Source organism: Molossus molossus, unplaced genomic scaffold (genome assembly GCF_014108415.1).
Source record: "Molossus molossus isolate mMolMol1 unplaced genomic scaffold, mMolMol1.p scaffold_m16_p_19, whole genome shotgun sequence".
NCBI lineage: Eukaryota > Metazoa > Chordata > Mammalia > Chiroptera > Molossidae > Molossus > Molossus molossus.
In genome coordinates, this window is record NW_023425354.1 from 10,671,084 (window position 1) to 10,695,379 (window position 24,296).

General features: G+C 38.9%; 1 protein-coding gene across 5 annotated transcripts in view; it reads right to left on the minus strand.

The window, feature by feature from the left end:
* CEP112 (centrosomal protein 112) overlaps positions 1–24,296 on the minus strand; it is a 341,295-nt gene that overhangs the window by 133,770 nt on the left and 183,229 nt on the right. For all 5 annotated transcript variants that reach the window (XM_036269316.1, XM_036269315.1, XM_036269313.1 and 2 more), the window contains one exon: positions 10,637–10,867. In XM_036269316.1, coding sequence (XP_036125209.1) covers positions 10,637–10,867 — 231 coding nt within the window. The remainder of the gene's footprint in view (positions 1–10,636; positions 10,868–24,296) is intronic.

Here is a 24,296-nt window from a genome sequence, read left to right on the forward strand (position 1 = left end):
CTACAACAGGCAAAACAACTTTGAAAAGGAAGAGTAAAGTTGGGCAACTCATACTGACTGTCTCCAAGACTAACTGTAAAAGGTACAATAATCCAGACAGTGTAGTATTAGAAAAGGACAGATCTATCTATCTATCGATCGATCGATCGATCGATAGATATATCAATGGAACAAAATGACAGAGTCCAGTTGTGTATCATACACATATGGTCAACTGATATTCAACTAAGTTTCTCAGGCAAAGGCAACCACTACAGAAAGGATAGTCTTTTCAACTCAACACATAGTACTAAAACAACTGAATCGTAATCTATACTTTGAACCATGCACAAAAATGGACTCAAAATGGACCAGAGACAGACCCAAATATAAAACTTAAAACTACAGAACTTCTAGAAAAAAAAAAAGAAGAAAATCTTTGTGACCTTAGCTTATGTTAAGATTTCTCAGATATGACACCAAAAGCATAACCTATAAAATAAAACTGATGAATGGGATTTCATAAAAATTAAGAACCTCTACATTTTGAAAGACAATGTTAGAAGAATGAAGTTAAGCCAATGACTGTGAAAAATATTTGCAAATCAGTTATCTTTTAAAGAACTTGCATCCACAATAGATAAAGAACTCTCAAAATTAAATAATAATAAAATAAAACAACTAAATATAAAATTGGAAAAACATTTAAATAAATACTTTGCCAGGAAGATATTCAGATGACAAATACACTATGAAAAGATGCTCCACACGAACAGTTACTAGGGAGATACACATGGAATTGAATACACCTATTAGGATGGCTAAAACAATAATATGAACTCAACAATATCAAGTGCTAATAAGGATGCAGAGCCACTGGGACTCATGCATTGCTGAAGGGAATGTAAAACGGCACAGCCACTTTGGAAAAACAATTTGGCAATTTCTAAAAAAGTTAAAAATGTATTTAACATACAACTCAGCAACCCCACTCCTTGCTATTTACCCAAGTAAAATAAAAAATTTATGTTCACACAAAACCTTTATATGAATGTTTAACAAGCCAAATATTTCCAACCAAAGAATGGATAAGCCTTGGTACATCTGTGCAATGAAATATTATTAGCAATAAATAAGAATGGGCTACTGATGTCCACGCAATGGACGGATTTAAGTGCATTATGCTAAGGGAAAGAAACCAGACTCAAAAGGTCATATACTGAATGATTAATTTTGTATATATTCCAGAAAAGGCAAATCCCTAGTCACAGAAAATGGATGAGTGGCTACCAGGAGTTGGGGCAAGGGGAAGAAAATGGGGTTGACAACAAAGCGTTTGGAGGCATATTTTTGGTGATGGAACACTTCTTGATCTTGATTGTGGCAACAGTTTGTCAAAATTTACAGAATTATACATAATCTATATGTAAATTATATCTGGATAAAAATGTCTGAAGAAGAATGAAGAGTTACAGGAGTACAGAAAAGAGCATGATTTCTTCTGAGCTGATGTAGGAAGGGAGAGACAAGGACAAGTAATATTAAAAAAAAAATTTTCCCCCTTTATTGATTTTAGAGAGAAAGGAATAGTGACTGGCCACCTCCTGCATGCCCCCCACTGGGAATTTGGCCCACAACCTGGGCATGTGCCCTGACCGGGGATCGAACTGGTGACCTCCTGGCACATAGGTTGACCAAGCTCAACCACTGAGCCACACTGGCTGGGCGGGATAGGTAACATTTTTGAGGGAGGATGACTGAGCTCACCAGGTCTCCCAGGCAACAAAAACACAGAGCCACAACCACTGAGCCACAGAGGGAGGATGCGTACAGCCTCTATGTGGCAAGGGAGTCGTCTGCAGTGGACACAGCACAGACTGTGTCTGTGGTGGGGGAGACAGCTAAGCAAAGTAGAAGATTCCACTTCCTACTCATTATGATGGTTATTATAAAAATAAAACAAACTGAAACAACAAGCGCTGGCGATGATGTTGGAAATCGGAACCTTGGTGCACTGATGGTGGGAATATTTATTATAAACGGTGTCACAGCATGGAAAACAGTAGGGAGGGGTTCCTCAAAACAGTGACAGTAGAATTACCATATGTTCCAGCAACTCTGTTTCTGAGTACAGAGCAGGAACTCAATCAGGTATTTGTATACTCAAATTCATATCTGCATTATTCACAATAGCCAAAACAAAATATCTTACAATGAAATATTCAGCCTTTTTTAAAAAGGAAATTCAGACACATGCTACAATACGGATGAATCTTGAAGACGTTACGCTCAGTGGATAATCCAGTCACAAAAGGACATACACAGTTTGATTCCACTTCCGCGAGGCCCCGGAGTAGTCAAATACGTACGACAGGAAGGAGGACGGTGGTGCCAGGGGCTGGGAGGAGGAGGAAGTAGGAGTTCGTGTTTAACGGGCAGTTTAGGTTTTGCAAGATGAAAGACGTTCTGGAGATGGATGATGGCGATAGTTGCACAACAATTTAAATGTACTTAATGCCACTAAACTGTACACTAAAATATTAAATTAACTAAAATAAATAAGAAGAAAAAAGGAAAGTTAGGAGAGGAACAATGGGATTATGCAAATGCTTGGCCAGAAAGCTAAGGAGCTGGGCAACTTCACTTTGTTGTGGGCAATGGCACTTCGTTTTTAATCAAGAGAGGAAAATGCCGTTAGTTTGCAATCTATCTTGTCTAGAAGGTTCTGCCTGGTTCTGCCCCTCCCCACATACCGCCAGGCACCTTCCTGGGTGTTTCCCAGGACATGCTGTCCAACAGCTCTAGACAATGACTCTAATTTCAGTTCAATGTAATCACAGTTTTGTTTGTTCCATTATCTCTGACCATTGAAATGAACCTCTTTGAGGGTAGAAGCTGTTTTCATATTGGCCGCTCCAGTCCAGCCCAGCAATGAGGTTTGATTTTTAGAAAGATCCCTGTCTCAGGAACACAGATGGTGTCTCAGTCTTACCATCTTCTCTTTGAGGCCAGATGGTCCTGTGTCCCTCAGGGGCCTCAGACTACCAGCCTGCTGTGTCTCAGGGCCATTACCATTTCCTCCTTTGATTCTTGTCAGACCTGGGGCTTGGCTTTCCTTAGGAGATGAGTAGTCTAAAGTCAGCGGGGTCCACATTTCCTCTGGCCCCCATTAAGATCTCAGAAGCAAGGATGAGAACACTGTGAGCAGGATGCAACCAGGAAAAGCTTCTGCTTCCATGTGATGCTAACGAGGACTCAGCCTCCCTACCCTGATGGTAAGATGACTAGGGCCAGGGGGCAAGACATTTGAGCACCCCCAACCTCTCTGGTAGAGGTGAGCAGGAGCAGGTGACATCACAATCACACTGCTCAGTTTCTGATGTCAGCAATGTAAGCCAGTGTCCAAGGGCAGCACATCCTTTTCTTTGTGACTCTGGTCTTCCAGGGGCAGAAAACGGGAGACAGGTTGAAGATGCTCTGGGGCTCATGGGCAGGACGACAACATAACTAGATGGTGACTTTTGTACATAACTGTTTAGCTAACAAAATGGTTAAAATATAGAACTTTAGAAAAATCTGAACAATACCATTTAAAAATCACGTATTACCCTGGCTGGTTTGGCTCAGCGGTCGGCCTGTGGTCCAGAGAGACCTGGGTTCGGTTCCCGCTAAGGGCATGTACCTCGGTTGTAGTTTGTCCCCGGCCTTGGTTGGGTCGTGCAGGAGGCAGCCACTCGATGTGCCCCTTTCACGTTGATGTTTCTCTCTCCCTCCCTCCCTCCCTCTCTCCCTCCCTCCCTCCCTTGCTCCCTCCCTCCCTCCCTCCTCCCTCCCTCCGTCCCTCCCACTCTATCTGAACAAAAAATGGAAGAATGTCCTCGGGTGAGGATAAAAAATAAATAAATAAATAAATAAATAAATAAAATAAAAATCACGTATCACCCCATCCCACACAGAGGAACGAACGAGAGTATTTTCTATTCCCCCCGTGAGTAAGCTTATCTGTGGCTTACTTTTTCTTGGTCCCACACCCCATGTCAAATCCAGCAGAAAGCTGTGTTGGTTCCAATTTAAAAATGTATCCAGAGTCTCACGACCCCAGCTGGTGCCCTCCTGGTCTAAGGCACCACCATCTCTCACTGGGATCACTGCAATGCCCTTCTTCGGTTTCCTACCTTTGTTTTCACAAACTAGAATGATCTTTCCAAGCCTAAGTCAGATCTTACCACTCCTTGGTATGAAATTTTGAACACACCCAAACTTTTCAAAGTTGTCACTGGGGCATGTTTTTTCTATTGTAAATTAATTTATTTTTTGTTTAGAGGTATCATTATAGTTCATTAGGTCAAGCTGTGGCTTATACACCCAGAGGAAAATGACAGCTTGAAGTTCACTCACATTTGTGGCATATTGTAAAAACCATAATGGATGTTTGTCAATCAATTTTTGTAAATCTAAACTGTTTGAGGATAACATTTAATTTGAAATTTTAAAGATACAAAATTTTATATTTTTAGCAACGGGAAAAGATCAAAGTAAAAAGAACAGAATTGAAAATAAAAATCCATTTTAAGCCAAAATGACAATGTCTTCATAAGTTAATATTAATCCTTTAATTATAAATTTCAAAGGTTTAAGTAGTTTCTATGACCTTAGCTTTGAATAATTATGCCATATGGAGCTCTTCTTAAATTTGAAAAAGATGCTGAATTGTTGCTCAAAGCCTTGTAATGACTTCAGGCTGGCAGAGTTCCAGTATAATCCTTCAATACCATTAAAATTATAGGCCAGGGACCCAAGCTGGTCAGTGCTATGTCAACTTCATAAGAGCTTTTCACTTAGTAAAGTACAGTGTAGAAAATGTTTGATGTATTCATGTTTTTAAATAACGAATTGTGAAGCTTCAAACTACTACTTATAATAAAGAACTCACAAAGCAAATGATGGACATATTATACTACACGCAAACAAACTGTTTTGTATATCATAAAATAAACTGATAAAATTGAAAGGCAAATACCCAAAAATATTTTCCACAAAGGTTCAGTTTCACCATTCTAAATATAACATGAGTTTATAGAAAGGTGATGAAAAAACATTAGGACACTAACAGAAGAGAAACTGACCAAGAACGTGAACTGACAATTCCAGAAAACGAAATGTGAGTAACAAATCTACTATAAATGTTCAACTTCACTCTTACAAATGCTTAAAAATAAAGGAATACCTCAATAAATTATGTTATGTTAATAAAATGGAGTATCATGAACCAATGAAGCCTATATTTTCAAAGAATTTCAAATGACATTAGAATATTCTTAGCATAACTTTTAGAAAAGCTAAACATACAACAGTTTAGTTAGCATGATGTCAGCTAACCTGGCTATTTTACATACACATCAAATTATTACTAACGGTTTTCTCTGGGAGATGGTAGAAACAGGGACTTCTGCAGTCTTCTCTATTTTCCATGTTTTCTAAAATATCTTCCATTTTAAGAAAAATTATTTTTAAAACAGCTGAATAGATTTCTTTAACGATGGTAAAATTTAAATACCAAAGTTTTCATCAGTCTTCTGAAAACTACCCATTATCATCATTTAGTAGTGTTCTTTAATTTTTCAAAGGTTCCTATTTTGTGGACTTTGTTTCAATTTTGTTTGAAAAGATTTTAAAAGCTTTCGTGTTGCGAATCTCAATCATTTATTCTGTTGGATTCTCTGAAGAATTCTGACCTTGTGGAGGTATTTCCTTTTCTCTCAACTCAGAGCCACCGAGCAGACCGTGCAGGTCTACCCCCCGCTGGCCGAAGCTGCAGAGGGGCTGGGCTTCGGAGTCAGTCAATAACCGAACAGTACGGGGGCCACTGAACAGCCCAGACCCGGGGTGGGGGGGGGGTGCTACATTTAGATGACTTATTCTGGCATTATTCTCCTCTCCTCTTTGAACCTCAACTTTATACTTAGTAATAGAAAATTAATTTCTAAACTCCTCGATTCTGACTAGATTTTGAACTGCCAGCATACTTTAACTCTCAGGTATATTTAAATATGATAACACATTAAGCCTTTTATAAGATATAACAAGTCAAGTAACATGCACAATGACAAGAGTCCAGCAACAGAATTACTAATTACTAATCACCTATTAGTGTTAATTCAAACTCTCAGAATGAGAACTCAAATATCTAGTTTGTCTGCCAAAAATCCAACCACATCTGAAGAAATATTTATGCCATGTGTTTAATGGAGGAAGTCACAACACTAAAACACAAACAAGTATTTGACTCTACAGATATATTTTATCCCACCTAAAGTATTTATAATGGGTTAAATCAAATTTGGATGAATGAAAAACAATTGTTTGCTGATCTGTATCACCATTCACAGTGAGGATACTGAATGTCCCGGGTCGCCACCAGTCCTGCCTTCACTCACTCGGCATTCATCAGTGCCTCCTGAACCAGGCTCTACACATGATCCCGGAGCTTTAGAAACGAACATTTAACAAGGACTGTCTTCAGGGAACCCATGTCCAGGTCTTCACTGCATTTGGAAATGGCTAAACACCTTTTACTAGTTAAATAAAAACATTTATCAACCAGAAATACAAATTAATCTTCATATCAAGAGCCTAGCACTTGTAGTTTTATCATATGGACTTTGGGGGTTGGCTCATTCCACCAACTGAGCAAGAACAAAACTCATGGTGGCAAACGCCAGCCCATGTAGGGCTCTCGTCCCATTCCTAGACTTCCGCTGCCACGTCCCCACACTCTGATTAACCGTGATCCATGTCAGTTAAAATCACTATGCTCAAACCCCATTTCTAGCTTCTTGCATTACTTGTGTTCTCAGTTCAATTCAGGAACATTCTATCCTTCCAGGCTCATACTGCCATGCTACCAGGTGCTCAGTTTTCTAGACACTAGCAGTACAGAAAATAACAAGAGCTTACATTCCAAAGGGGGTAAGCAGAAAACAAACAAGTGAAAAAATTAAAAGATGACCTCAGAGAGTGAGATGAGCTTTGAAGACAATGGGGAAAGGCGAGATGGTAGAGGTACAAGACTTCAGACAGAGAGGTCAGGGAAGGAACCTGAGAAGTGCAGTGTGATGAGGAGGATGGGGGCCACAAGAAAATCATGGAGAAGAGCATTCTAGGCAGATGGGTGGCAGGTGCATAGGCCTGGAGGCAGGAGAGGGCAATGTCTTCAGTGGCTGGATCCTTGCAGCCACGGGGAGAGGGTGGGCCTGGTGGTTCCACTCACACCTCCTCTCCCAGATCACAAGCCATCAATTACCCATGGTTCCTTGCATTGTTAAGCTCTGCCTCTCCATCAGTTCCCACTCCTGTATTTCATTGTCAGCCTAATGATATATTCTCCTTAACTCCTGCTGCTCTTTGAAACTCCGCCTTCCTTCTAATATCAGATTTTCCCAAACAAGAGTCTGCACTAGCCCCGCTTCCTCACTCCCCTCACTCACCTTGCAACCACGTCTCTGTCCACACTATCACTTTCCGTGCTCTGTCCAAGATCATCACTACTTCTCCGTTTCAACTCCTGTGACCTTTCCTCCACCCTTACCCCTCCTGATTTTCTGTCACATTCTTGACAATCATCCTTTCTAAATATTCTCTTCCTTTATTTCCATGAAAACACATTCTTCTCAGATTCCTCTTACCTTGCTGACCCTTCCTTGACTGTTTCCTCCCTGACTCTGAACGAACGTCCCTCCTTCACGGCTGTTTTCTCTCCATGTTCCCTCTCCGGAGGACACTCCGGCGGCATCTGCAGTCCTGCCTTCTCTGTGGCTACCTACAAACGTCCCCTCGGTAGAAATGAGCATCACAGCTGGGTGTCGTGGTGGCACTTCAAACTCAACGTGTTTGTAACTGAACTCGTCTTTTCCTTCCGCACACCAGAGCTCTCCCACATGCCCACTGATCAGGGCTGATTCATGACCATTCGGTCAGTGCCGTTTCTCAAGCATCTCCTCTGGCTTCTCGCTGCTGCGTCTGACCTTCTACACCTCTCCGTGCCCCAGGGCCTCTCACCTCCATTCGTCCCACCCCCACCGACCTCTGCTGCGTGGCAGCTGGTCAGCACTGACAGATTTTCCTAATAATCACTTGGCTATTGACACTTCATTACCTAAAAACCTTTAGTAGCTTCTCACTGTTTACCCAGTGAAGCTAAAATACTTATCCTAGCTTTGAAGACTTCCAATGCTTTTTAGCCTGGTCACGAGCCCCTCTCCCGTATTCATGTCTATGCCATATCCCCGGTCCTGCTTGCTCTTCTGTCGTTACCCCTTTGCCTTAGAATGCCATCTTGCATGTCTACTCGTCCAAACCTGGCATATTACTTACGTTTAGTTCAAGTGGCATCGCTTCTAGCTAACCTTCACTGATTGCCCTAACAGGAAATAATTCTCCCCCAATTCGCACTCGACCTTGCATCACAATTATGTGTGTCTTGTCACTGTTTTTAAAATGTCCTTGAAGACAGTGCCTCTTTTTTCTGTGTGTCCCCACAGGGCCTGGGTTAACGCCTTTCCGAGATATAGAAACTCTTCCAGAAACATTTGCCAAATGAATTACCCAGGGTTTCTAATACTATTATTTTATTATCTGTAAACTGTCAGTAACACATATTAAACCTATATTTAAAATTCTCCATCTATTAAAAAGAAACATTTAAAATGTGAATATACAATGCAGAAAAATCAAGGCCGACTAGGTTTCTGAGTTGGCTTTGGCGTACCCACTTGCGTAACGCGAGCTGCAGCGAGCGGTCCGTGCGGCTGCAGCACATTTATTCGGACGGGCCCCGAGCTGAGCCCGATGACTGAGGCCAAGCTGAGGTGAGCGACATTACAGAAAGGCGAGTGCAGCACCGCGTTCCCTCTCCATTAGACTCTTCTGTTGGCTATTGTCAGAGGATTGAAACTGTTCCTTATGGGAAAATGCCCCTATTTCCTGAAACTATATATTTTAGCATCGAAATATTATCATTTTGTACTGCTCAGAGGGAATGATCACTAACACCTCACTCGGATGGACAAAAGGCGTCTCAGCTGGAACATGTCCTGAGCGGCCCCACCTGTTGCCCTTGCAGTCTCCTTCCTCTTGTCCACTGGCTCCAGCAAGTCACCTGGGAACACTCTTGACTTCTCTCGGTCCCTCTTCCCACCCCCACCCCCCATCTGAACCAACAAGAAATCTGGCCAGCTGTACCTGCAGAACATTACCCAAATCTGATCCGTTTTCCCCACCTTCACTGCTCCTGCCTGAGGCCCAAGCCTCCATCGTCTGTCGTCTAAATTCTTGCAATAGCTTCTCAACCACTTTCCCTACGTCCCTCTTTGCCCTCTATTCGGACTGTTCTCAGCACCACAATTATGCGGGCAGAGAGATCCTTTCTCATGTGAGTCAGATCGCGTCGCTCCTCCGCTCCAAACCTGCCAAGCCTCCTGTGCTCACGGAGAGGCAGGGCAAAGCCCTTTCGAAGGCCTAGTCACACCTCCAGGACCCCGTCCACCTCTGAGGTTTCTTGCCTGACCCCATCTCCTCCTCCTCTGCCCCACCTCCCCCTCGCTCATCATTTCCAGCTACACGGGCCTCCATGCTGTTCCTCCAGGAAGCCAGGCTCCCTCCCGCCTCTTTAGAGACTTGTCCTATGTGTTTCTGGGTTCAGAGTTGTGCTGCCGAGGGCAGCGTTGGCCGAGATGAGACTCTCAGATAAATGCAAGTACTATAAAGTAAGCACCGTAGGGTCCCGCCCATGTGAAACCAACGGAGTAGTGCCGAGCACGCTGTTGTATATGCCATGAAGGTTTAAAGTGATTTAGAGATGAAGAAGAAGAAAGGAAAAAAATTAAACGGAATTAGAAGATTCTTCAACTACACTTTTCCAGTTTCTTTATCCCAAGATACAGATTGGTCTTAAGAAACTCAAGGGACAATTTACATTTGTTATGCTTAAGAACAATTCTCATTTACTACCCAATTAGAATATTTACACTTTTCTAAAACATCAAAAGAAAGATTATTTGAGATTGTTCCTGGAATATAAGTCAACCCTAAATTTTAAACATCCTATTGACATATATTTAAAAAATATGTATTTTTAAAGAAGCTTTTCTTATCTGAAATATCAATCTGGGAAAATATGTCGCCATATATGTTACACTTATAAAAACTAAAATTTAGAAATAATTATTAGAAAATCTAGAAAAGTCTGAAACTTAGTCTTAACCTAAAAAAAATCCAGGGATGTCTGACAATATTATAACATTGTTTTATCACAACATGTATTTAATTAATACAGAATGGGCTAGTCCATACAATCCCTTCAGTGAAAGTCAGTATTATTTTAGTGGTGCTTTGACATACAGCAAGATACTTAAATAGCTCACTTGAACAGTTTACAAGTTCGAAAAGCAATTCTATGTCCACCACCTTCTAGAGATTGAATGTAAGGGTTGTGGCCGTGGGATTCAAATGAGGGTTTCAAGGGCCTATAAAGAGCTGAGGTGGAGCCCTGGCAGGTTTGGCTCAGTGGTTGGAGCATCGGCCTGCGGACCAGAGAGTCCTGGTTCGGTTCCCGCTAGGGGCACGTACCAAAAAAAAAGAGCTGAGTTGGACACCTTACCTTCTCCAGCGTCATCTCGGTCTCGGCTGCGTGAGTCTTTTTCAGCTCTATCTTCATCTTCTCGGACTCGGCCTTGAGCTTGCTGACAGCAGCCTCGTGGTCCCTCACAGCCCTCTGCTTCTCCTCCTCCCGGAGAAGGCCGAGCTCCACCAGCTGCTGCTTCCGCTGCGAGTTCACACTGATCAGCTCTTCTCTCAGCTTGTGCACTTGGGCCTCCATGTCAGCAATAACCTAGTTTTGAAAAATGAAAAAATGGGCAAGGCTGTGAATAGGAAAGTCGTAAGAGAATAGCAAAAGACTAAAAAAATACAAAACTGTCCACTTCCTGCCTTTCTTCTACCTCCTGCCCTACCCCTTGCCTTCCTGCCTGCCTTCTCTCGTTCCCCAGTCCCGGGCCATCCTGGCAGACCTGGCTGCCTAGAACATTTGATCACATCTACCGTATTTGGTTGTACTTGTTTCAAATATCTATGTGAATGGAGTAGTATAGGTATTATTCTGCAACTTGCTTTTTCAAATATTCAACACTGAGATTCATCTAGTACTTGCTATTGTATTTTTGTTTTTATTTCATTGTTTTCTGTTCTTATTTTTATGTCCTTTGTTTGACAGTCTTGGGTTTATTTCCTGTCCCATCTTCTAATTTCTTATTTTGGATATTTAACTCATTTATTTTTATCCTTTCTTCTTTTTTGATTTATAAACTTACAACTCTAAATACTCCTCTAATTACTGTTTTCATTTAATCACTTAGGTTTAGATATATGGTATTTTTATTAACATTTAGTTCAAAACATTTTTAAATTTCCATTATCATTTTTTTGACTTATGAATCATTTGGAAGTAGGATTTTAAATCTCAGACACACGGGTACATAGTTTTCCAGGGCTGTCATAACAGAGTGCCATGACAGGTGGCTGAGGACAGCAGACATTCCTTCTCCCAGCTCCGGAGGCTACGAGTCAGAAATCGAGGTGTTGGCAGAGCTGGTTCCTCTGAGGTTCTGAGGGGAACCTGTTCCACACCTCTCTCCTCGCCTCTGGTGTCTGCTGTAACCCGGGCATTCCTTGGTTTGCGGACACATCACCCCAGTCTCTGCCTCCATCTTGACGTGGCTTGCTTTGTGCGTCTGGTCCACATTTCCTTTTCTCGTAAGGACATTGGTCATCTTTGATTTAGGGCCCACCCACATCTAGCATGACCTTATTTCAACTTGATTACATCTGCAAAGACCCTTCTTCCAAATAGGACCACATTCCCAGGTTCGGAGTGGATTTGAAATTGCAGGGAGGGAGCCACCAATCAATTTAGGACATGGGCCTCATGCATCTTCAAGTTTTAGATATCCATCTTATAAATAGCATACATATTTCAAATTTTCCTTTTTAAATCTAATCAACTTTTGTGTTTTAAATGGAGCATTTAGTCCAATTTAGTTGATTACTTTATATTTGCTACATACCTGACTTTGTTTCCCTTATTTTGTGCCATTTGCCCTCTCTTGCATATTTTTTTTCTCCCTTTTTTTTTTTACAGTAAACAGATAATTTTTTTCTTCTTCAACTTTCTTTTCCTTTCTGGTTCAGAAGTGATACTCTGTGCTTCCTTTCATTGCTAACAGTGTTCTTTAAATTTTTTGATCTAGCCTTTTAGTTCTTTTCTGAGGGAAGCTGGCCAGGAGCCTCATCTGCCTCGCCCCCAGGAGGACAGCTCACTGAGGGAACCTGTGGTTACGATATGATTACTGTCGAGGCATTTTCTGAAACACGATCATTCTTTATGCATGATGTACTTTCAGCAAGCACTGCACAAGCAATCCTTCGCTCGCTGGGAACCAGGACATCCCAAAGCGGCAGTGATGGCAAAGCCACAACAGGAATGCAAGGTAACCGACGAGAAGTTGCTTTAATAGTCAAAATACCTACAGTAAGTGATTACCCTCATTTTCAGAAAAAATCCTGTACTCATTCTGTTTTAAATATTAACATTTTTTTCATGATACCTAATAACTGCTAGCGTTTTAAGTATTTACTTTGCAAGGGCTTCATTAGTTTATATAATGTTTATAATAACTCAATATGATAGGTATTATTAATATACAAAGATTTTCCTTATTTGGGTTGTGGTCAGTACACACTAGTTCAACTATTGATCCTGTTTCCTATCAGCATTAGACGGGAAGAGACATGAGGTACAGATAGCGGCTAAATGCATTATGTTGGAAGAGGAGAAAGGACTTGATATAACAAATATGAGCCCTGGAGACTAGAGGTTATGGGGCTCCATTTGTATTCTGCCTCTCTATTAAAACTGATTGAAAATAGGTAGTCCCAGGGGAATGTGCAAGAGGACTTACATAAAAGATGGATTCTCATAAAAGTGAAGTAAAGAAGATTAAAAGATGCATTGATATTTGTATATTGATATACAGCTATAGACCAATTATTCTGAAAACAAAGTCTCTTGCCTTCTACTCACTGATTTATGCTTCCTCCCCTTGAAACTCAATACTTGAGCATAATGAGAGAAGAGATGGTCAATTTAATCCCATTGTGAAATAGATGAGAAACCTTCAAAGAGTATATAGACTTAGGCAGGGACAACAATTGTGTTTCTAGGGGTTAAAATAGTATTTTAAAAAATGCTCAGTGATATCAAGATGGTAGATATCGGTGATGTCAGGATGGGCTGCTAACTTTGTTCTCAAAATTAACCATGGAGAAATCACAGGAAGCATGAATCTGAGATACTACTAATGAAGACAACAACAATAACAATGATAACAGAAACAAACTCACAGGAGGTCCTGGGGAGGAAGAACAGAGGCTGACCTGCCCCGAAGGCTATGTGTTCAAGGAAAGGAGGTGCAGCCTGGGGAGAAAACCAGGAAGCAGCTGTAAGAAGGGAGAAGGGTGGTGGTAGAATCTTACTGTTCTCGCTTCTCTTTTGTTGCCAGGCAACAACCTTATCTGTCCCATCGCCATGTTAGAAGCAAGAATGCAGCATCGCGTTGCTGCGATTTGGGTCATGCCAAGGCAAGCACCGCCTGCTGGGGTGAGGAGCTGAGAAAAGTGGACCTATCAGGACTTCCTGAGCTCTCACTCTGCCGGCCCCCCAAACTCCCGCTCTTTCATGCACAACTGTATAACTCACTGCTTGTTAGGGTCGATGACGTGGAAGCCATCATGATGAGTGGCTTCCAGAAAAACATTTTCCTAGGAGAGTTTAGACTATAAATCATAAGCTACACACACACACACACACACACACACACACACACACACACACACCATAAGAGAAGGCAAAGTGCCATACGATTGAAGAAGAAGAGCAGTTACTTTGAGCTAGGAAGGATTCTGGCAAACTGAATAAAACCGAATACATCTGAGATGGACCTTACGAGATATACTGGGACCAGGTGAGGACAGGGAAAGACACACGGCATTTCAGGCAGAAAGAGTGAGCGGCATGGAAGAAAAGAAAGAACATTCAAGAGGAATAAGGGAAACTCAGAAAGGGGAGAATGGTGCAGATATTGAAGGATTTTGCATGTTAAGCTACAGGGTTTGGATTTCAAGTCGCTGGAGAATCCATGGAGATATCTAAATTGGCTGCTGGAGACGGGTACGTGGGGGTAGTGAGCCAAGTAACGCCTCTGGATTTGTACCAAGAGAGATTAACCTGGAGGCAGTGTACATGATGGATTAGCCACACTCTGGAGATAAGAAGGCCAACAGTGGAGGAAAGAGTGGAACGAATGGATGGAAATACAATTTTAGAAGTAAAACTGAAAGGACTGAACAACTAAATGCTTGCTGAGGGCCAGGTAGAGTGAGAAATATGGTGATCTAGGATCTTTATTTCAAGCCGTTCAGCAGATCAGATATCCTGAGACGCCCTCGAGAGATGAAATAGCTGGACTCTGTATAAATACAATTGTTTCTCTTTCTTTGCTCATAGGAAGAGACACATCCATAGGAAAAAGTGAGACACAAATCATACACATGTACAACTGCCTGTGCCAGAAACGAGGTAATGAGCAGTGAGCTCACTCAGAAGGCAAGGCATCTGTGATGGCGAATGTCCTTGTCTGCAGGGCGACTTCCAGGGAGAACGTGGGAGCTGAGCGTGTGACCGTGGGTTACGTCCGAGAGCCTGGAACAGGCCTAACGTGGTTCCAGTCAGGACCGACGTCAACACCCACCTGAAGCGAAAACAAGTTTCTTCTGCAGAAAAGCTACTACAGTTTGATGTCTCCACGTTTCCCAGAAATTAAGATAAACCAAAAATGAGATCATATTAAAAAATTACTAAGTCCAGGAAAAAACCACCACTGATAAGAGTCAACGCAAACAGATTTCCCTGGCAAGCACTTCAGATATGAGAATTATCAGAAAAAGAATATAAAATAAACATGTAGTAAATATTTAAAGAAACAAAGGACGGAATCATAAAATGAATAAATCCAGGGGAGATGAAGCAAAAATACCAGGTTTGAGGAAAGAACCAACAAAGCAGTTTAAACAAAGCAGAAGCAAGAACTGGCGAAACAGAAGAGGTTTTTATAAACTATCCACAATGCAGCACAGTAAAGCGGAAGATAAGACCTGTAAGTGCGATGTTTAAGGCTATGCAAGGTGAAATAAGGAGATCTCATGTATATGTAGAGTGCCAACGGAGAGGAGGGAAGATAAGGAAGATATAAAAATACAATGAATGAAAAATTTCCAGAACTGAGGGAAAGACCCTACAGAAATGGGAAGCAGAATTATCCAGCAGAATGAAAGAAAGAAAGACTAGGTAATGAAATGGCAGACCACCAAAGACTAAGAAAAACTTAAAAGCAGACAAAGCGGGGGAACAACAGATACATTCAGTTATGACATCCCAGGAGCACCTGGCACACAGACTCTGGTTTCGGGTACCACTCTCCCACAAGGAGTGAGTGGGCCCTGGACAAGTGACTGGTTCTAGGAATGGGCAGGAAATATGTAAGATGAGCCTGGAGCACCCATTTTGCTCATTGTGAGGAAGTGCTCATCGGTGAAGGTACATTAAAGGGACAAAAGACCCACTGAAAGAGCTCCTGATGGCCAAAGCTGGGACAATTTTAGAAACAAATATTGGGCTATATCCAATAAAGAATAAAATAAATCTCCATGAATACCTACGGATGTAAATTATTTAACAAATTAATGAGGGGAAAAAAGACAAATCTTTCTTATAGAAGAATTCAAAATTACAAGAGAAGGGCATTTTACAAATGCCTAAGGGATACTCCTCAAAACTGTCAAGCTCATCAAAAATAAGGAAAATCTGGCAAACTATCACAGCAAAGAGGGGACTAAGGAGACATCACAACTAAGTGTAGTATGATATTCTGGATGACACCTTGGAACAGCAAAAAACATTAGGTAAAAACTAAGGTCACTAACTTCACAGGCTTAATTCTAAATGGTTATTTCATTTAATTGATTTTTTAAATTGTGTGTATGTGTGTGTGTGTGTGTGTGTGTTGGGGGACTGTAAATGATTTTTTTCCTGTCTACAAGAGATTTACTTTATTATTTTTTATTTTTATTAAATTTATGGGGTGACATTAATAAAATTACATAGGCTTCAGGTGTACAATTCTATAACACATCTGTATATTGTATTGTGTGCTCACTGTTCCAAGTCGCGTCCTTCCACCATCTACTCCCCCTTTCCTCTCTTTCACTCCCCCCCCCTTCCCCTCTAGTAATACTGTCGTCTGTGTCTATGAGGTTTTCCCTGTGCTTACTCCCTTCGCCCTGTTCACCCAGTCCCACAACACTCCTCCCGTCTGACAGCTGTCAGCCTGGCCTCTGTATCCATTGCTATTTTGCTATTGCTATCGTTGCTATTTTGTTTGTTTGTTTACTTTGTTCATTAGATTACCTATGAGTAAAATCATATGGTACCTGTCTTTCTCTGACTGGCTTATTTCACTCAGCATCATGTTCTCTAGGTCCATCCATGCTATCACAGGGTAAGATCTCTGTCTTTTTTTACTGTCGAGTAGTATTTCATTGTATAACTGTACCACAGCTTAAATGGTTATTTTTTAAAAGCCCCCGGAAAAGCAAAGCAGGTCCTTACAGCAGGAATCCTAAACTCAAGTCCTTATCTAAATGTCCAGAGACTGGATGTGAGCAGAGTTATTATCATACCATAAAACACCTAGGCATCTACTCAGAAAAACAAAGGTATTTTTCTCATCACAGTGGGAGATATTTTACTGTATCTAGTTTTGTGATTTTTAAATTCTGACTGATGGCGACATTTTCTAATAAAAATAAGTTCATAACATTTAAATTAAAATTCTTAGAAATAACTAATAACAATATTATCAAATGTTGAAGGATGAAGCCAAAGCAATGGAAATATGTAGCCTTAACATGTCACTCACATATTTTCAAAAGGCTAACTTTTAATAAAGTAGGCAACCAATTTAAGATATTGGTAACTTAGAACAATTTCTGGTAAAACTAATGACGAAAACAAGAAAGAAAGCACAAATTAACAATTAGGGATGAAAATAAACTTATGGCAGTATTATCTGGAAAAATGGTATAATAACTAATTAAAGTAAGTTAAAATAACATTTTAATAAAATGTTAAAATTTAAAAAGAACATATTATGGATCCATCACAGATTAAAAAGATAGTAACATAAAAATATTATGCCAATAATTGAAGAACCAAGGTGAAATAGATCCCTATGAAAATATAAAATGTCTAAGAAGTAGAAGAACAATTAAACAAATGGAAGAAATTGAAAAAACAGTTAAAAATATTTCCACAAAGTAAACACTAAACTCAGATAAATTTTACAGGTGAGTTCCAAAAAAGACCTCCCAAGAGACAGATAATTCTGGTCTTTTACAAACCTTTCCAAAGACTAGAAAAATCTAAATACACTCTTAGACTATTTCAGAATTTACAATATTGATGCTGAAGGTTGACAGAAATATGAAGAGAAATAAAAGTTATAGGCCAATTCATAACACAGATATAAATTAGCAAACCAAGGCCAATAAAATGTAAAAGAGGTAATCACCAAGTTGCAAAGAATATAAGGACATTTTACCATTTACTAAAATCTATAATTGTCAATAAATATCAAATTTAAATGAAAAAGAAAATCTCTAATCTACAAAAATCTACCAAAACTGACTAGAAAAAAATATTGGAAAATATGAATCATCCTGTAACCATTAGAAAAATTTAAATAGTAGTCAAAAATCTTTCCAGAAATAAAATATCAAGGCCAGATGGCTTTATTGGCCAGTTCCATCAAGTATTTAAGAAACAAATAACTCACTCTGATACTAATTCTTTCAGAGAATAGAAAAAGGATTATTCAGCAACTCAATTTATGAGCCAGCATAACATCAATTAAAAAACATTTTCAACAAAGAAAAGTCTCAAGTCAACCTCAACAATTATTAGCAAATTAAATCCAGTGATAATACATCATGAAAAAATTGGAAAGGACACCATGTTTCATAATGTCAGAAAATAACCTATAATATGATTTACTCCATTAAAGTATTAAAAGAAAAAAGCCTTATGATTATCTCAATACACAGAAAATCATTTGATAAAATTCCATGACAGAAACTCCTAGCAAAATACAAAACAGAAGGGACCATTCTTAAAAGGTAAGTACCAAAAACTCAGCATTTTTTATTCGTTCTTCATTATGAAGTTTTAAAATAGCTCTTTAAAAATTAGGAAGAAGAAAAGAAGGCCTGCTACTACTACTTGTATTTATAACTCTATAACTAAAAAAATAAAAATAAAAACAAAAATGTCTTTAATCATGGATTTTAGGATTGTCTATAGAGAAAATGCAAAACGAATGTACAAATTATTAGAAATAATAAGGGAGTTTTAAAGAGTATGAATAAAAGATCAATGTCAAAAAATCATTTGTAATATTTATACACTAGCAAAAATGTTATAAAACTGCATTTACAACTATAATAAATGTAGGAGTCTCAGAAATGCCTACCAAAAGATGTGCAAAACTCTGTAAGCCTTTTTGAAAAACATTAATGAAGATCTAAATAACTGAGAGATATATCATAGTGATGGAAAGTCTCTCCAACAGTTCTCCCCAAACTGATTGATAGTATCAATCAACACAAATTCAATGAAAATTTCAACAAAAGCTTTGAAGAAATTTGACAAGCTGAATCTACAATGTCCAGGGATGAACACGGTACCATGACACTCTTAAAGGGGAGACAGGTAGTGTGACATTCCAGACCACATATCAGGACCTCAAATAATGTTACTAAAATTAACACAGTGTAATACTATCATAGAGCAGTGATTTTCAACCTTTTTCATCTCATGGCACACTTGAACTAATTACTACAATTCTGCAGCACACCAAAAAATATGATATTATTTGCTGACCTGACAAAAAAATAGGTATAATTTTGATTGCTTTACAAAAAAATAATAATAGTAATTACCTACCCTTTTTGCTCCAATATGACTTTCTTAAAAAGTCAGTGCCGCCCTGGCTGGTTTGGCTCAGCGGTTAGAGTGTCGGCCCGCAGACCAGAGAGGCCCGGGTTTGGTTCCCACTAAGGGCATGTACCTCGGTTGCAGTTTGTCCCCAGCCCCGGTTGGGGTCGGGTGGGTGGCAACCAGTCGATGTGTCTCTCTCACATGGATGTTTCTCTCTCTCTCTTCCCTCCTCTCTCCTTCCTGCTCTATCTGAAGATAAATGCAAAACTGTCCTCAGGTGAGGACAAAAAAAAAAAAGTCAGTGCCTATACTTTTATATAAGAATTTCTGGTACCAAGAATTAACCAATCAGATGCAACCTTATTATGCAACGTGGCCAATAAGATGCAGCTCTATTATATAATCTATTATGGTTCAAGAGGACATTCACACTGGACGGCTATTGTTCTGTTGGCTGTTGTCATTTTTTTATTCGACAGCCTGAGGGAAAAGAGATCAATGACCCTGACTAAATAGTCAGGTACTGCATGTGTTAAAAATTCCTGCAGCACAGGTTGAAAATCGCTATCATAGAGAATGAAAAACTTGACTAATGGAACATAATGGAGAGCCTAAAACAGGCTCACATTGGACAGATCTGATCCCAGTTCAGTGGGTAAATGATGAACCAGTCTAAAAATTGTGCTAAGACATAAGTTATTCATATGAAAAAAATGAAATCGGATCCCTACCATACACAATAGACAGAAGTCCATTCTCTTGAGAAATAAAACATATTTCCATGTATGTGGGGACAGTGAGCCAATAATACCACTGGATTAAGGACAATGGTTGTCCCTGGGACAGGGATGCTGGGAGTATGGGAAAGGAAGGACCTATAGGTAGAGGCCACAGTTTTAATAATGTTCTAATTCTTCACTGGGTGGTTACTTCACAATGTTCATTTTGTTTGTACGCCTTCATGCTTAGATATTATTTGACATAGATTATTTGTAAGTATCAGACACAACATAATAAAAAAATTATAAAGATGATGCAAAAGTTTTAAGCCGGGTGGCAGAAATACCTACTTAAATTTTAATATAAAATTGTTTTTAATATAGTCTATTTATTATGAAAATGCAAATATATTATGACAATTTCCCCTTCTGTTGTGGATATTTCATAAGGGACCCATAGAATTACGTCTTTGAGTACCATGTTGCTTCATTATCCTTTATTTTTTATTATCATGTAAAAATAATTTAAAATAATATATTTTCTTAAGAACAACATTAATAGTTCTAGAATATATTTGAATAATTTATGGTTAATAATAAGGCCACTACACTTATCAAGTCATGTAAAACTGATCAAAATAATTTCTCAATTTTCATTATGCTGGACATGATAAATATATATTAGGATTTAGCTTATAGACTCAAAGAAAGCATATTATTTTAACTTTATGGTCTTTTAATCTTCTCACATTATCTTATAAACATCACATACACTAGAATTGTACCTCTGTGGTAAACTCCCATAGGAACTCGAGCATAAAAGAGGGTTCACCTTATAACTAAACGTTGCTTTTGTCTCCCAAAGAAAAAAGTATGAGAAATAATGATAAATGATTAATGTGTTACTAACAAATTAAATATAATAATTAATCATAAATCAGCTCTATTCTGAAGCAGGACAACTGATGTTTACTGAATACCATGGGTCAGGCAGTAGTAGGGTCAGACAATATAAATAACACCTATAATACGCTCAACAATAAAGATAATTTTTTTAATGGTAAAAACCAGGAGGTTTGAATTCAAACTCATCTGAGGGAGAAGTGTTCATAGAATGAGTACCCCTAAGTGAATTCTTGCTTTGACATAGGGCTCAGGTCTTTCAAGACTTGTGAGCCTTAGGTAGTTCTTTAGTCAGCCATATCAGTCATTGGTTTGTCTGTCCATCTGTGTATCCCATCCATCTATCCATCCATTGCCTCACCAAATCACATTTTAAGGAGATGAACGGTGTATATCTATTAATGAAGCTTCAATGTCCATGTCCCAAGAGTTGTGCCCTCGTTTCTCCATGAGGTTTACCAAGGAGAAAGAATCCTCAGAGGAAACTGTTTGGGACTGCATTTCAAAAGAAGTAGTCCAAGCTCCTTCCCTCCTCTTCATAGGGCAAGGAACCTAAGGACGGGGCCCTGACACCTCTCATGCCTTCCTTATACTTTCTTTGGTTGGTCAAATAGGTTAAAATGAGGAAGACTGTGGAAGTGGATAATCTTTGGTCAGATATTATCACTGCTTCACACAGGCTTCAAGAGCAAGATGTCACTGAATTCAAACACACCTCTGTCTCTTATAAATGGATTATAGGTGAGCGCAGAGTGCAGGGGTTGAGGTATGCATGCTAATCTCTACCAGGTACAGCAAAAGGCAGTAGAACACTGTCTTCATCTTTACTGTGTCAAGGAAATTACACTTGAACGCGACAGGAATAAAAATCTCACAGATGGTGCCCTGGCCGGTTTGGCTCAGCGGTTAGAGCGTCGGCCTGCGGTCCAGAGAGACCTGGGTTCGGTTCCCACTAAGGGCGCGTACCTCAGTTGCAGTTTGTCCCCAGCCCTGGTTGGTCATGTGGGTGGCAGCCACTCGATGTGTCCCTTTCACGTCGATGTTTCTCTCTCTCTCCCTCTTCCTTTCTCTTCCTCTCACTCTATCTGAACAAAAAAATGGAAAAATGTCCTCGGGTGGGGATAATAAAAAAAAAAATAGAAAAGAAAATCTTACAGATGGGTAAAAGTTTGAAGAAATGATCATCTAACTTCTTGGCTGATTACATCATGTAAGGAAGGTCAGAATACTTCTGCATGCACCTCTGCAGTTAAGGGGACTTCCTATGTATTTTTCTCACCTTTTATTCACTTGGTCCTATCATTTTGCCTCATACAGGAACTAGGGCAATTTGTCTGCAGAGTTTGCATATACGTGAGATTAACTCATTATAAGTATCACACATAGCAAGAAATGAATGTACTGTACCAAGAAGGGCAAGTTGCTGCATATACATGTATAATGCTTTAATCTTGCTTTGAAGATTCTGAAAATATTCCAGGACCATAAAATAATTCAAGGTCATTATTATAAACAACAATTATCATTATGAAGTAATATAAATGTACAAGGTTTAAGCGATTGGGGTTAATCTGTGGTGACCAGATGAATAGCCTATAAGTACTTTTGGAGAAAAAAAACCCTTGCTATCTGCTGCTTACCTTTATGGAATGTATACACTTAAATTCTCCTTATCTCTTTTTTGTTTGTTTGTTTTAGATTCTAAATAAGTCATCTATTATATAACTTAGCATTATTTATTGCTAGATGTTATATTTTCTATTTTAAATGTGTATGCAAACATCCAAAATGTGTCCTCAATCATAGCTCCCTAAAGCTTGCCCGAGACCTTTACAGAGGGAAAGTATTGAGCGAGAGCGCCCAGTGCGGGCCGCTGCCAGCTCACGACGGAAAAGGGGAAAAGCTTAACCCGTGGCTGGTTTTTAAAATGATTTTGAGGGGAATAACCCCTGATGATTAGGTTTGAAGATACATATTTTTGTTAGTTATGATATATAATCTAAGTATATGACATACTTGCTATTAGCTTATATGATTATATATTTTTAGCATTGACTATTATGTTAAAAATTAAAATATGGATAAAAGATATTCTTTGTTATATGTGGTTGTTGATCACTTTTTATGTCAAAGTTATTTTTGAAGCAGAACTTAGACTCTTATTCTTCTAAGACTTTCACTCCACCAAAATAATATGTGAATTTTTGATATTTTATTAAATGTGAATTTTTGATATTTTATCAATTATAGAATTGATGTGAAAGTGTATATTTAGACTTCAAGTAAAGATGGCATATATATTAAAAGGCCAATTATAGAATATATTAGGAAAACACTGTCGGAGAAATAAAAATAATATTTTGAAAAGGTTTAATATATCAATTTATTTTATAGAGATTAAATTTATATCATGCAAAAAGTTGTATTTCTTACATAAGATCCTATGTTTATTATAAATTAAAAACTAAAATTCACCTAAATAGTTAAAATACAAAGGTTATTTACTGTAATAATTTTATCCTACAACACACAAAATTCCTTTTAACATATTTTGTAAATGAATGATTTCAAATTAAGCTAAGTGTTATAGAATTACTTATATGTGGGGAAATATTTTGCTGCATTTTAAAATGAAAATTTGTATTTTTATAGGGCTGAAGATTTTAAAGTGTGTTCCCTTATGCCACAGGAAGGTAGTTAATTGATAAAAGTAGAAAAGACACTCCTTAAGGGATTCAGGCAAAGTCACATGGAAGTCCAGGGGAGAAACCAGGTTTTCAGATTCTTAGGGCAGCACATGCTCTATTTTTAACTTGCTGCATCTTAGGTGCAAAGAGAACTTTCCTGACTTGGAATGCCTGTGTTCTATCCAATTATGAAATAGTTTTAAACCCCTTAGCTGACTGAGAGAGATTTAGAACTAAGAGCCAGCAGATTCACCTTACAGCAATTCAAAATTTTCTCTGAGATTCATATGCATGTTTGGTATATTCAAAGTACATTTGTGTTTTCAGACTCTTGTTCTACAGTTATTAGACTTGCGATTTAAAAATAAAGTCATTAGCCCACCTTGTGACTCAGTAAAAATATTTCCTCCACACTTGTAAAGAGGAGAAAAAGACTTAAATTCCCCCAAATTCCAAAAGAATCACTTAGTTCTGGAAATAAATTCTATACACAAAATTAGAATGTGGCATCGCTGATCACAGACACTACTAAATTGCAGGATGAAAGAGGATGAGTTCAACATACAGGAAAGGCAAGAAAAACTTCAATTTGGTTTAAAATTTTAGAACAATTAATATTCAGTTTTGGCATATACTACAAAGGACTTAGATCAAGAGAGAAAAAATTCTTTACCTGCAAAAGAAGGGAGTACTCCAAGTAGAGTATTAAAGAACTAGGGTAAAAGTACAAAAGAAAAGCAGTCATTAATTTACATGCCTATCTGAGAAAAAAAAGAAGAAGAACATGTAATGAGTCATGTGAACTGGCAATACTGCTAAAAATTCATAACTGATGCTGAAATTTCT